Source organism: Rissa tridactyla, chromosome 7 (assembly GCF_028500815.1).
Source record: "Rissa tridactyla isolate bRisTri1 chromosome 7, bRisTri1.patW.cur.20221130, whole genome shotgun sequence".
NCBI classification, from domain to species: Eukaryota; Metazoa; Chordata; class Aves; order Charadriiformes; family Laridae; genus Rissa; species Rissa tridactyla.
Genome location: NC_071472.1, coordinates 26,881,290 through 26,895,235, shown reverse-complemented (window position 1 = coordinate 26,895,235; position 13,946 = coordinate 26,881,290). Strand labels below are relative to the sequence as shown.

At 36.9% G+C, this 13,946-nt stretch overlaps 1 protein-coding gene across 7 annotated transcripts in view; it reads left to right on the top strand.

Moving 5' to 3' along the window:
• LNPK (lunapark, ER junction formation factor) overlaps window positions 1-13,946 on the top strand; it is a 53,583-nt gene that overhangs the window by 17,530 nt on the left and 22,107 nt on the right. For all 7 annotated transcript variants that reach the window (XR_008467685.1, XR_008467686.1, XM_054208781.1 and 4 more), the window contains 3 exons: window positions 3,983-4,063; window positions 4,152-4,203; window positions 10,910-11,119. Coding sequence is in view for 5 of the 7 variants with exons in the window: in XM_054208781.1 (XP_054064756.1) it covers window positions 3,983-4,063; window positions 4,152-4,203; window positions 10,910-11,119 (343 nt within the window). In the remaining 2 variants the exon portion in view is untranslated. The remainder of the gene's footprint in view (window positions 1-3,982; window positions 4,064-4,151; window positions 4,204-10,909; window positions 11,120-13,946) is intronic.

The window sequence follows — 13,946 nt, the reverse complement described above, 5'->3', positions numbered from 1 at the left end:
AATATTGTCTGTCCTATACTTCAGTTCAAAGGTTGTGTAATACTTATTTTCCACAGAACTGAGTCTCTATGCTATGCTTTGCCTAGTGAACGCTTTAAAACATGTTGAGTGTTTCCTTATGGATTGGGGGTAGGGATTAAGTTCATTACCTATAATTAAAGCACTGCTTCAAGATACAACTTTTTTTCCCTCCTTGGTCGTACGGGATATTCAGGTTGTGTTTGTGATTGTGTTGCTGTAACTTTGGCCTTGGAGTCCTCAGTTAATGAGGATGTCGGCCCTTAAGCCTGAATGTGTATAGATGAACAAGTTCAGAGGGTTAAGCGTATTAAAGCAAGGGCACAGGACATGTAGTAAGCTGCTCCAAGTGGGAATTAGTGGAGACTTTACCTGGAGCAGCAGTCTTAAAGATGGGATAAGTCTTAGCCTGAGGACAGAGCTGTGAAGATAGTATAGTATAGTTAGAATTAAACTTTGCTGAAGTTTGCTCAGCTATTCTGTTATAGTAGGCTGAGTCTAATATTAAACTTGGACAGACTTCCTAGCCATTTCACGTAAGAATTTAGAAAGTTGCATCTGTTAATTTTTCCAGGAAAAAATGTCTGATTTCAGGACTGCCTTAGAGTTATGTTAATAATAAATAACAAAATTAATATGTTGCAATTTTTTCCAAAATAACTATTGTTTAATGAACTTTATACCTTTGGCCTTCCAGGCATAGAAGACTGTAGGTATTTTGATAACCTTCAGTATGTGACAAAAACTCCACTAGGAGTTGATTGTTGTACAAGTCCAGTCTTGTCTACCCAATACATACTAGAGTACTGCAAGTGTGTGATAGGAAGCTCAAAATATGGTTGAAAACCGTGATGAATGATTGAACCAGGTATTTCTTTCATGCAGTGTTTAAATAAAACAATTACTTTGGTTGTTCTACTGTTTGCATGGGTCTGTTGAGAGTACACTTGATTGTTGTGGCTTAAATGATTTATTTCCTATTTTAAGGAAACCTTTGCTATGTGTACATGCATATCTGATGCGGTAGACTGAAACGAATCTTGTGACTTTGTGTACACATAAATAGCTCTCCGTGGTTGGGTTTGACATACCAAGTAATTCAATTTTGAGAACTCATGTGGTAGTATGGTGAATAAGTAGTTTGTACCATGCCAACACTTCAGACTTCCAGTTGCTAAGTTGCATTTACAAGAAGCTTAAAATATGTTACTCGTATTACTCTTCAATATAGGCAACTGATGTCGTTGCCACAGGAATTCTGTTTGGTTGCCAGTTGGAAAGGAGGCCATCCATGCAATTATTCATAGGCGAGAACGTGGTACATGACTATGCTTCTTTATTAAGATGCACTTAATTCCATGAAATAAGTTTGAAAAATCCATGATTAGGCTGGTATTGACTTTCATACAGACTTGTGATTCTGGTTACTCGGCATTTAAGCTTGATAATAATAGACTATGAATTAGCCCTTGACAGAAAGTAGAAACTGTTTTTGTGGGAAAAGTTTCGGATCTCGGAGAAGAGAGTATATTATGGAAAAAGAGCAGGAGGTGTCGAGCAATTTGCTGTGTTAGCGAGCCAGTGCTCAGTTCTAGTTTAACCTTTCCAAGATTATGCTTCAGGATGGCGGACAATCCAGAAGTCAGTATGAAGATTTGCGTTTATAAACGTGCTTGCTGGGGCACAAGACAGTTTCTTCAGCTATGCAAACGTACGGATACTATTTGAATTTTATGCAGGCCCTTATTTGCTTCTAGTAACTGTACTAACTTGCTCAAAGAGTAAGTAAACTTTGATCTGTGTGATTCCTTCTTTAGTGTTACCAGCCAAACTTCAACTGATTTTAGAAAAATATATCCTAGAAGTAAAACCATGAGAACTGGGAGCGTGGTTATAGAAATCTTGACAATTTCTATACATTTTCAAGAAATTTGTAGAGTCAGTTGTGAAACTGAATTCTTGTTCAGATTCAGCTTTACTAGAACTAAAAAGCTATACATGAATTTCAAAATGTGACGAGTAACTTGTTGAATTATCCAGTAACTATATAATGTGAAGAGTATCTTTGACATCTGAATCTTGTGATAAGAACTAAATTTTTCCACTTCAAAATAATGTTACTGTTTTTGCAAGACACACATATCCACAAATAACTGCCATCCTATCTAATGCTGCTGTAGCCAGAAGTGCATTAGATAAAGAAGGTGTCAAGTGATGGTCTAGTGTTCTGTTTTTCCCCTTCCTAAAGGCCACTTTGTTCTGCAGAAGATTATTTCTCTTTCCTGTGTGGCTATAAAAACAACTGCATGCATTATATGTTCATTGATGTGAAGTGACTCGGGGTTTTTTATTTTGATTTGGGGGCCACATATTGACACTGACTGTTAACACTTCCCTGCTTTGCAGCTTCCCCTCGCTAACCTTACTCCTTCATACAAAGGTCTGCCTTATGGTTTTCACTTTTATAAGCAATAAATGCTTTATTTTTCCTATTAGACCCTTAATTCTGATCTTATTGCACTGTGTGGCATTTGTTTTACGAAGTTAGTGGGTTAACTCCAAAGTCCTGCTGAAATACAAGTTTAGGAAATAGATTTTTACTTCCTTCTTCACTCCCTTTTGTTTCTACAGACCTTAATTAACAGCCTGGGTAGTATTCCTTGCCTTAAATTTCTGGTAGTGTGTGTAGGAGTAAGCTGTTAAATGAATACCGTGTATCCTTTAAATGGAGTGAATTTTGCTTAGCTTGTGAGGTCGATTTGTAATTCTGAGGTCTGTCTAAAGGAAAAACTCCTACGAGGTCTGTATACGCAGAATGGCTGAAAACTTTGGTTTCTCGCTAGCTAAACAATGGTGTAAAAGTGGTGTTAACATGCACCATATGTTATTTTAGCAGGGATAAATGAGTTTGAGAGAATGTAATTTTTTGACCACTGGCCTTTTCAGTTTCACAGTTTATGTCAACAGCAGACTTAAGAATAAACACCACCCCCCCCCTTTTAGCTGAACGTGGCCATTAGTCAGCATATCTAGGAGAAAGGTCTGCTTATGATAGTGTAAAATACATTATAATTTCTATACATATTAGCTATTTATCATAACTTCAGCTATCTCCATTTTAAAGTTAAGCTTCTTCTGATGTTGGCTGTTAACCACCAAAATGATACTTTGCTAGTGATTACTTTTTTAATTAAGCCCATGTATTAGCTATAAAGCCACTTGAGTGCATTGTAAATAAAACTCGGTAATAATGAAGTGGTTTAATTACACTCCCTAAAGTATGCATAGTTCTCAGTAAATTTTTTTATTTAAATTCTTAACATGTTCCTTTTTTTTCTGAAAAGCAGTTTGAATCGCTGTAAAGATGGAGATCCAGCCTTTAAAGTCATTTGAGCAAATTCCATGGCTGTTCTCTAGTTAGTGAGTTTTCACAGCATTTGCAGCAAGCTAATTGCTTCTACTAATAAATAATCTAAAATCAATGCTGACAGCAGTTAATTGGCACAGAGACTTTATTCTGTAAAGCACTTGGCTAACGACCTTCCTTAAATTAATAGCATTAAGTGCTATGAGGAAATAAATCTAAGGAATTGCCTGTCATTCGCTTGTCATGTCTAATAACTTCCAATAATGATGGCTGATAGATTTTTGCACATTCCATTATTGAAGTTGGTGCATGTAATTATTCTCCTCATTATATGTAAACAATTAGCAATATTTGGTGTTACCTTGCAATAAAGCTGTTAAATACAAGTAGCCCATTAGAGTTTAGAAACTATTTTTGAAGGCAAAATTTCATTTCCATTGAATACAGCAAATCCGCAGGTATCTGAACATGCTACTGGTTCATTGGACTGAGCTTCACCTTTCCGTAACATTAATAAGTTGTTTGTAAATGGGAGGATGTGTGGGGGGGAATACTTCAAAGAATTCTGTATTGATGTGTGGAACCTCTTGTTTCCAGCTTGAGGAGGTAATGGAGAAGGAAACGTACAAGACTGCTAAATTAATCCTTGACAGGTTTGATCCAGAATCAAGTGCAAAGGTAAGAATCTTGGTATCGATAATGATTTAATATGAAAGGTACTATGGAGCCGAACATTCAGATAATGTTGTTTGTAATTAATTGGCAGGAGGCTGAACTGCCATCTGCTGGAACATCTGCAACCCCAAGACCTGGACAAGGTAATAGCCCTGTAAAACGGCTGCTCTTTAGTATAGATACTTGTCTTTCATAGCAATTTCCACTCTAGAAGTCTCTCTATGATAAAATTTGTAGATCAATTGACCTTTATTTAGGGTTAATAGACTGTTTGTTAGACTATGCCCATTACCGTTCTGTATTTTTCAGACTAGGGGTCTGTTACTAGAGGCTGATGCTCTTCTAGACAGCAGGATGTTTAATGCTGCTTGTTGCTAAAGCAGAGAGAAAATTAACTTCTTGTCGCATACTTGCAACTTTTCTAGAATACTAAGGTGCTTTCAAATCTTAGTTAATGTTCACTGACTTAGCTTTTCAATTCTGTTTCTATTTCTGGCTCGTTAGACCTTTCCTAATGCAGTGCTTAAACTACTTTTATATGGTGGATGGCGAGATTCCACAAAGCTAATGCAGAAATCAAGTCATTTTCTAGATGCAAAGAATGGACAGTTCTTCGCTAATTTGTGATGTTCCATTTTAATATGCTATTGAATAAAATAATAACAGAAATGGGAAAAAACTTGCTTGCGTTTCGAGGAAGCCTTGTTTCTAGACTCTAGACTTCTAGACGCAGCTTTCAAGACTTGAAAGTATCTCTCCCCCACACTCTGCCAGTAGAATGTTTGCATTAACAATGTGGACTACAAATTAAAAAAAAATATTTATGCAAACAAGCTACTGTTAAGTTTTTCTTAAGGTTGAGTATAATATGCTGTAGTTAAATTGAAAATGCTAGTATTAACACAGTATAAAGGTCACCTTGTATTATAATACTGGAAATACCTAGAGAGATCTGTTTCAGTGTGAGTACTAATTTGCCATTATAACCAATTTAGATATGTAGGGGCTGATGCTGAAATTGAACTGCAGAATCTGATGTGCATAACTCCATAAAATAAACAGATTGCTTTAGAGCATGTATTAAAATTACCAACTTTGTGTCTAGTTCTTGTGAGTAACCAAACTTTTATTTGTCTCATTTTTCACTCTTGGAGTGCTGGTTTTGATGGGTGCGGCAGAGCACCTGGATTTACTAACAAAGGTGTTTATAAGCTGTACGGTCAAATCCACTGTTTTGTTCTTCTTGCTTAGCTTCAAATTGTCATGAAAACGTTTTTAGCTCATCCTTACTTGTTGACATTGACAGTGAATAGCTGCAGTGCAGTACGTTAGCAGTAAAGCTTTTATCTCTTCTGGTGTCCTAGGCACAACAGCTTTTCTCAAGTTTGCTCCTCACCTGTCTCTCCAATCATTCCATTTCTGCGGCATTCATACTTTTTTAAGGCTGAAGGGCCATTCTGACACCCTGTTTCTGTTCTCCCTGTCTTAATACAGCTCACGGGTGGTTGCCAAGAATTTTCTGTCATACTTGTAATGTTTAGGTAGTCTTTTTTTTTTTTAAACTCTTTATACTCATCCTTCTTCTTGAGCGATGTTAGAAATCACTCCAGAAGTAGGGCGACAGATCTGTTTATAGAATGCAGGTAATGCTGACCAGGGGATGAAACTGCCTGCAAATGTGTGTTTCTATGCAGAGATCTAGAGATAACTAGCTATAAATTAAATAGACAATGAGAAGTCTTTAGTCACCCTGGCTTTATTAAGGGATATCACCAGCATTTTGAAACGCCTGAGGAGTTATACAGTTGTTCTCTTCCCCTCTGCCTATGCTGTGTAAATAGCAATGAGTGGATGCGAGTTGCTCAGTCTCTATTATTTAACTGGTCTTGTGTATGTTTGGGTTTACAAAGCACAGTGCATTCTGAGTTAATCAAAAGCAGGTTAGTTGGATCCACCATATGGCGTGTTGTCTTGATTTGGACTCTACTGTTAATAGAAGGGCTATGAGGGAGAGGTTTTGATGGAGTTGCAGGTATTTCTGAGCCAGCCACTATAGGCTGTGGTCTCCATTAATAAGCGTGGTATAATAGGAGTAGACTTGTAGAGTGAAACAGTTGTTACTGAGGAGTTTTCCAACACTTTATATGTTTAGGGGTTTTTATTTAGGGCTGGTTGTAAAGTGATCTCATGGACCTGGTGGACGGTGTCTTTCAGTTTAGTTTCATTTGAGACGTATCTAAGTGCTGCTCTCTGAGACTGTGTTGTGGTGTGAGACCTCTAAGTGGGGACACAATTGAGAAAATGTAAAGTACACTTCTGATTCAAGCATCAGTCAATTTATTTGGGTGCATCCACATTAAAGTAAGCAATTTATTTTATCCTGAATAAAAGTGCAGTTTAGCCTTGGAAAGGATTTTGGAAAATTAAATTTTGTAAGTTATCATGGTTTCCGGTTGGATTCGATGATCTTAAGGGTCTTTTCCAACCTAAATGATTCTATGATTCTATATAATTTTGTTCATATAGAGCACAACTTCCTTTTTTCCCTCTTTTTTCCAACCTGTCCTCTAACACATTGAATTTAGAATTGGTGCTGGTTTTTGTCCATGTAAAGGTGGATATTCAGACTGTATTTTGTAGATGCATTATAGTTCAGGAGGGACATGCTGTGTTTAGCTTCTGAAATTGTGGAGACTTATTTTCTAAAGAATCTGTTCTTGGTATGTGCAGTAATTATTTCAATTTCTAGCTTCAAAAAATCCTAATAGCTTATTGGTGTTCACGCTAAATAATATCTGCCCAAACCAAATATTAGCTTCAGTTCTGTGCAGCATATAACTTACTGTGACTAGATGACACCTTAATGTGGTCGTGGTATAATTTGGTGTATGGAATATGTGGTAGAATTATAGGGACTGGGAATAGTAAGATATCTCTTAATAAGTTAATGTTAAAGCTTCCTTCATCTTCTCTTTGCTCACTTTGGACACAAACTAGCCAGGCAGCAGAACTCATTATCTTGAGCTCTGTAGTTGAGTCTTTTTGAAAAGAGGGGAAATAATGACCAATGTGTGATTGTATTGGACAACGTTGTGTGAGAGGCAGCTGATGAAAGGTTAGTTAGTTGCTATGTTTTTGACTTACCAGTTGAAATGGAAACTTGTGCATCATCCTAATTAGTACAAAGATTTAATCAATATTACATAACAGTTGGTTCTCAGAAAAACAACTGGTAGTGCCCCAGTTTTCATATGTATTTAGCTCTTTTTGCAGTTTTTGTGGTTTTGACACGCAGTTCTTAAATAATTTTAGTTTTAACAGATGATTCAGATGAATTTGGGTTTGGCCTAAGAAAGCACCTGGAAATCCAGAAGGAAAGTAATTTGGGAACTTAAGTGCAATCTATTCAGAATTGTTTTGAGGGGTAGAGTTAATGAGAATATAGTTATTCAGTGCTTCGGCTGTATGAAAAAAAAAAATAGGGTAAGTATATATTGGCAGTGGAATAAATATTTATCAACAATATCCTGTGTCGATACCTGCTCCCTTCATTGTGCTAATACAACTGTTATCGGGGCTGTATTTTGAAGGAGATCACTCCATGACCTGAATCCAAAATAATGCAGTAACAGACAGTTGCAAGCTGTGGGATGGGTACAGGCATGAGGAGGAAGAAAAAAAATTCTTGGTTGGTCTCTGCCACTAAAACCAAAAAGTTATGCCAACTATATATTGACGTGCATTGCACACTACCTCTTTAAAAATGATGTATTCTTCTCACCAAAATCAAGGAGTTTTAAAGTGAGGGAGAAATAAAATATTTATGCTTGTAAACATGAAAGATACAGCCGTTTCACTACTGGCAATAACTTAATATTCTTCAAGAGATCATACTGAATCATGAGATGTGAGTAGTAGCCCTGTTAAGTAATGTGTCTGCTTATGTATCTGTATTGTTCAGTGCCAGTAACTGCACGATTTGGACTCCAGTGTGCTTGAAGAATAAAAGTTTTATTTTTAAGTTATTTATTGGTCTTCATATGGTTGGTTTGCAGATGCACAAAAATCATTGGTGAGAGAAAAAACATTGGAAATTTGCAAAACTTCATTAAAACTACATTAGTGGTACCTGTATATTTTGTTAGCGTTGGGACCTGATGGACATGTTACTCAGCAAACTTGCAGAACCTGAGTATGGAAACTTGCAACTTTGCAAGAGGCTCATTATTAACACATTGCATCTCAACATAAGGCGATTTGAGAAGTAAATAGATCATATCCAGTTACTGCAGAATAATATTAAGGCTGTTATTGTGGAAGTGACAGGAGGTTTAAAAGGAGTTAGAGGAGTTGATGGGCAACAGGGTCCATATGTGGTACTAAAATCATTACAGGGCTGTACTCTTTAATGTCCCTGACAATGAGTTTATGGGGGTGGTATCAGAAATGTAGGCAACAGAAAGCATTCAGGTTTGCGTGGTGTCATTGAGTAACAACTACAACCACTCTTACGATGAAATATGGGGATGGATGGACTATTGGTCTTGCTAAGAAGAGTGTTTCTCATTTTCTGATATGTAAGTTCTTCTGGTAACTTCTTTTATTTGGGGAGCAGCGGAGTGTTGGCAAGTTCTCTTAAGCATGAAATAAGAATAGAGTGAAAGCCAAATGAACTTCTAAGGTGGGGGGGAACCCCAAAAAGTCTTCTGAATAACCTGATACCATTTTGTGGAAACTAGCAATGAGTCTTGCATCCTTACCTCTGTAATGAGACTAAAAATACTGAAGTGCACGTCTAATACTGACTGTAAAGTACTAGAGTTCAGCATCATTGTACGAGCAAAAATATGGGGAGAGAGTCATTAAAGTAGCAATAACTTTTTTAACAACTGAAAGCCTTTTTAAAGGAGGCTTTCCAAAAATGACCCTTCAAAAAGAACAGGCAAAAGGGGCAAAGCTCTTGCAGGTGGCATGGAAATTGCTTAGAAATAGTGTATTATGGGCTCACAATAAACATGGATATATCTGTGACCTATCAAAACAGACTCGGAGCTGTTAGGCAACCAAAATTGACATGCTTAAACCACGGGATTTAGGAAGTCAGCTTTCAAAATGTAGAAGTAACATCTGTATGTAGAAATTAGTCATGATAGTTGACATTTTTATATGTAAAAACATAACAAAGCAGGCTTTTTAATGAAAAAGAATGAAGAAAATCTTAGCAGTGGATTAAAATGCCTTTTTATAGACACTTAAAATGATGGTGGAACAAGTGGAGTTAGGCTTCATATTTATCACTCTTTTAAAAAAATCTGTGGGGCTAAGAAGATTGGGAAACCGTGTACCTTTAGCTTGTTTTTATTTTTGAACTTGTACATGAGTAGAATATAACACAAACTTGAACTTATAGATAAATAAATCATAGGGCAGAATCAATATATTGTTTGTAGATGTGTCATGTCTGTTGGTCAGGTGACACAGAGGGCATGGTGCAATTATTCTAGTGTATTTAGACTTCAAAGGTTACTACTAACGTCCCTCACGAAAACCCCTCAAAGAAATGTTAGTGGTGAGGTTCATCGTAAGTGAATTCTTCATCAAAATAAAACTTTCAACATAGGAGCAGTTTTCAAAATAGAAACAAGTCACCAGGGAAACCTTAAAGGAATTTCTGCAACTACCTCACCAATTTATCCTGGTTTCCAGGTTCTGAACAGTTTAAATAGTGAGGGGACAAACTTTACTTGCTAAAACCAAGTTAAAATACAGAATCTTCAAACTCGTTGGGTGATCTGAGTTGGAGGATAACGTTGTGTGAAGTGATGCAGTCATGCATAGGAAGGTGTGGCAGGGGAAAACTAGTAATTTGTTCTTCTCGGTAGGAAACTGAACAAGGTGGATTTTTAATAAGACTTTGTGCAGTTGTGGTCTTCTGATGGCACCAAGGAGTCTTTTATTCTTTCTTATGGTGTATATTAATCCTATTTATGTATACAGATAAGTGGCCAAGGACGTAGCCTATGTGTGTTGCAATTTCATGGCACTAGCCGTTGGCGGTTTTCCAACAGAACTTTCGTGTTTGACCTGGTACTCCAGTGATAGCAGCTCTTTCTTAGCTAGTGCAAGCTGGTGTCGCACACGCCCCACCTCCTCCAGCCCATACGGAAGCTTAGCGTGGTAGTGCTGTACTTTTGAGGACAGGGATCATTCATTCCTTCAGACTTCAGCACGCCTGTCTCCCCGTGGCTGGTCGCCAGTGGACCTGTGAACTGCCTGCTAAGGATTTAATAGCTTCCAGCCTGACACACAAAGTCAGCAGATAAAATCTCTCTAATCTTGAAACTCGAGGAGATGAATTTAAAGTCCAATTCTAATGTTAAATTCCAGTTGTTGTGAAGGAGGACAAGCAAGCTTGTTCAAACAAACGTGGGTGCCAGATACTAATTATGTAGGGTACTATAGCCTTATATGTCAGCATTCTTGGGGTGTACCTTTTAGAGACTAAGCTGTCACTTGTTAATCATGTTAATGAATCTAGCTCTTCATATCTCCAGCATTCTGCCTTAGAGAACAGAATTGTGAGATAGATATCTGCTAATTTTCTTCTAGAAGAATTTTGCCCTAAGTATTTAACAGTTAATAATTATTGCTATTAAAATATAGTATTCTGTGTGGGGTTTATTTCTTTGGCATGCTCAGCCAGGCAGCTGGTGACCTTTAGTTACAGACCTCTCTGGTTTTGTTAAGACTCTGTAATTTGTTGATTGGAATGGCGATATTAATGTACTCTTACTAATAGCTTTCTTATATGCATACTGAATTTAACATCTAGCATTATGTTCTTGTCAGAAATTCGTCAGAGGACCACAGCTCAAAGAAATGCTGCTACACCCACACCTGTGGCTCCTAAACAAGGCTCTCCAAAATCACTGGTTCCAGCATCTCCTAGTCTGCAGAGAGACGCATCGGCTCTCAGCGGACCCCCAGAAAGAACCATGGTGCCATCCTTGCAGTCACCAAGACGCTCTGGATCCCCTGCTACTTCAGTGCCTGGAATGGGTAAACAGAGCACTTAATGTTATTTACAGTTTATATTGTTTTCTCTGGTTACCAATAAAATAGGCCATTTTCAGACAGTATGGAAATGGCATTTCATTTGGAAATAGCAGAGCAGTTATCTGATTAAGCAGGAGTTCCATATTCAATTAGCCATAACTCTTTACAGCTGGCACCTTTTGATGCTGAAACCTATTGCCTGAGCTCATTTAACTGTTATGGCTTCTTTGTTTAAATGGCAATAAAACTTTGCAGTATTCTGTAGTCAACAATATAGCATACCTTTTTATGTTCTTAGTTTAGAAGAGCTCTACACTTATATAAATCAGGTACAGAGGAGAACACTTTCAGAATACATTCATGTTTCTCACTAAACCCTGCACATATTTTTTAACATGCATCTTGACATTTATTTAAATTTTTACTCTAGGAGGTATAGTCATGCAATCTATACTCATAGATTACAGTGTATAAATATCAAATACACCAGAAGAGTAGTCTTACGTGGTAGCTGAATTCTTCTAAAATTGCATTGTTATTTTGGTGCAAGAGTCACAAATTTAGAAACAGATTGAAATCTGGTAGAAATGAGTGCTCCTTAAAACTTGGTTTCATATTCTGAAAATGCCTTTTCCTTGATTTCTGCCTTGGTGTTCAGGTGGGTTGGACTTTATTAAATAGAACATGAACTAAATTCTATAGGAGGGATAGCAAAACTTGAGAGTTTTGGCGGGAGGCGTTGTTCTCACTTTCCTCATGGAGGGTAAAGCTGTGTATGCATTAGAGGCAGGCCTTTCACTTGTTGCAGGATGTCTGGCAAATTGGATCACAAGGCGAGAAAGGAGACATAATGCTGCCTTGAAAATAGAAGGGATGCAACTTGCCAAGAATCTTCTGAGCACCACTGTAGTGGGGAGTAGTTCTTTGCTCTTTATACTGTGATCAAGAAGATTTTTCTCTGCCTTGTGTTCCTGATTTTTAACTTTAAGTTACTTAACTCTTACAAACTGTATGTCCTTGCTTACTCACTTGCATGATACTATCTAAAAGTAGGACTATACATATACATTGATACCCTGTCTCTTAATGGAAGATCTTGGACAGCTGAATGTTAAAATACCTGTTTGTATTTGTTTAGTGGAGTGGTATAAACTTCTCATGAAAAGTTGTGATCTCTCACTTCTCTGCAGAGTTCACTAAGCCTTATTTTTTGTTATTAATGGTTTACCTGTATTATGAAACCGCCAAATTTGTTTTTATCTTTGAAGTGAACTGTAAAGGCAAGTTATTAGTAAGTCTTGATTATCTTGAAGTACCAGAGGTCAGCTCCTTGCACCAGGAAATGGGTTATTCGGTTACAAACCGAAATGTTTATGGAAACCTGCTTACTGAAAATTCCTTAATGAATTTAAAATCGCATGCTCCTTCTTGTTTAAGAAGCTGGCTGTATGATAAAATATCAGCTATAGAATAGTTTTATTCTTAGGGGAAGATTCAGGCACGCTGAATAAGCTGGATGAAATTCAGCCTTTACTGCAGAAATGGTTTAAAGGAAGAAAGAAAAAAATCAATGGACTTGTTTGAAAGGACAGTTGCCAAGCCTGTTAATTAAAATATTTAATGTAATTTTTTGTGATAATGTTTTATAGGCACATAGATTATTTTATTTTCACTAATAACTGGTATTTTGACCAAACATGTTGTTTTCTTGTAGGTAGGAATGGAAGCCATTGCAGTTGTCAGTTAATGTGGAAGTCCTGTATTCCCTTGAGTTTCCCAAATCTTCCAGGCATATAAAATCTCAGTGATGTAGCTGTAGTGAAAAGTATGTAAATTCAGTATCTATAAGAGTAATATCATTGCATGTAAGTTTATGCCTGGCTTGCAACAAATATGAATAGCTTTAATTATCTCTACTTTAGAGAAGATTAATAATTCATTTTCGTTATATTTTGTAGAGGAGAATCAATTTAACGTGTATTACCACAGAGCTCCCATATGTTTGAAAATTAATAACCAGCAGGTAGTTGAGAGTTTGCCAAGCTTTGCAGAAATGACCAGTCTTTCTACAATGATTGCTTTTGATGTTTATATTAATTACTGGCGTCCATAACAGCATGAGAACTAAGATGGTTAGGTTGAGTTATTAGTAAGCAAGTAATTGAAGTCGTTCTTGGAGCATGTTGTGATGTTTCATTCTAGGTAACTCTATTTAATTTTCACCTTGTTCATTAGCTTCTAGAAACTTTTCATATATTGGTGACTTGCAGGTCATATGAAAATTCAGTCTTTTGAATATAGGGCTAAATGCACGTTTGAGTGTTAGCCAGGTATTCCCAAAACTATATTCTAGAGTTTTCATTTTATTGCAGATTATATCAGTGCTCCAGATCTTTGCTTCATACCTGTGTTAGACGCTGTCAGTTCACTTTTTTAATGGAAGTATGGGGTCTTTCAGGCTTTTGTGAAGCTTTAGAAAATGCATTTTGCTGAAATTCTTCTCTAGACAGCTTTTTCAGAATCTATAAAATGAAGCATTAGGTCCAGTTTATGTTGCACTGAATTTCTTCTGCCTTGCTGGCGTAAGAATTTTGTTAGTTTGGGTTCCTGCTTGTTGACAGAATACAGGAATAACTTGGGAATGCATTCACTGTTTGGTATCTCCTAAATTCAGTTCTCTTGTTTGTGAAAATTAGGGTTATTTTAAAGACACTTGTGTTGAGCATGAAACTTCTTTGTGCTTCTTGAAGGGTTGTAAATTGCAGTATTTTCTGATCAAACTTTATTGTGCTTGTAAAGATTAGGAGAATCCATTTAGGTCAATTATCCA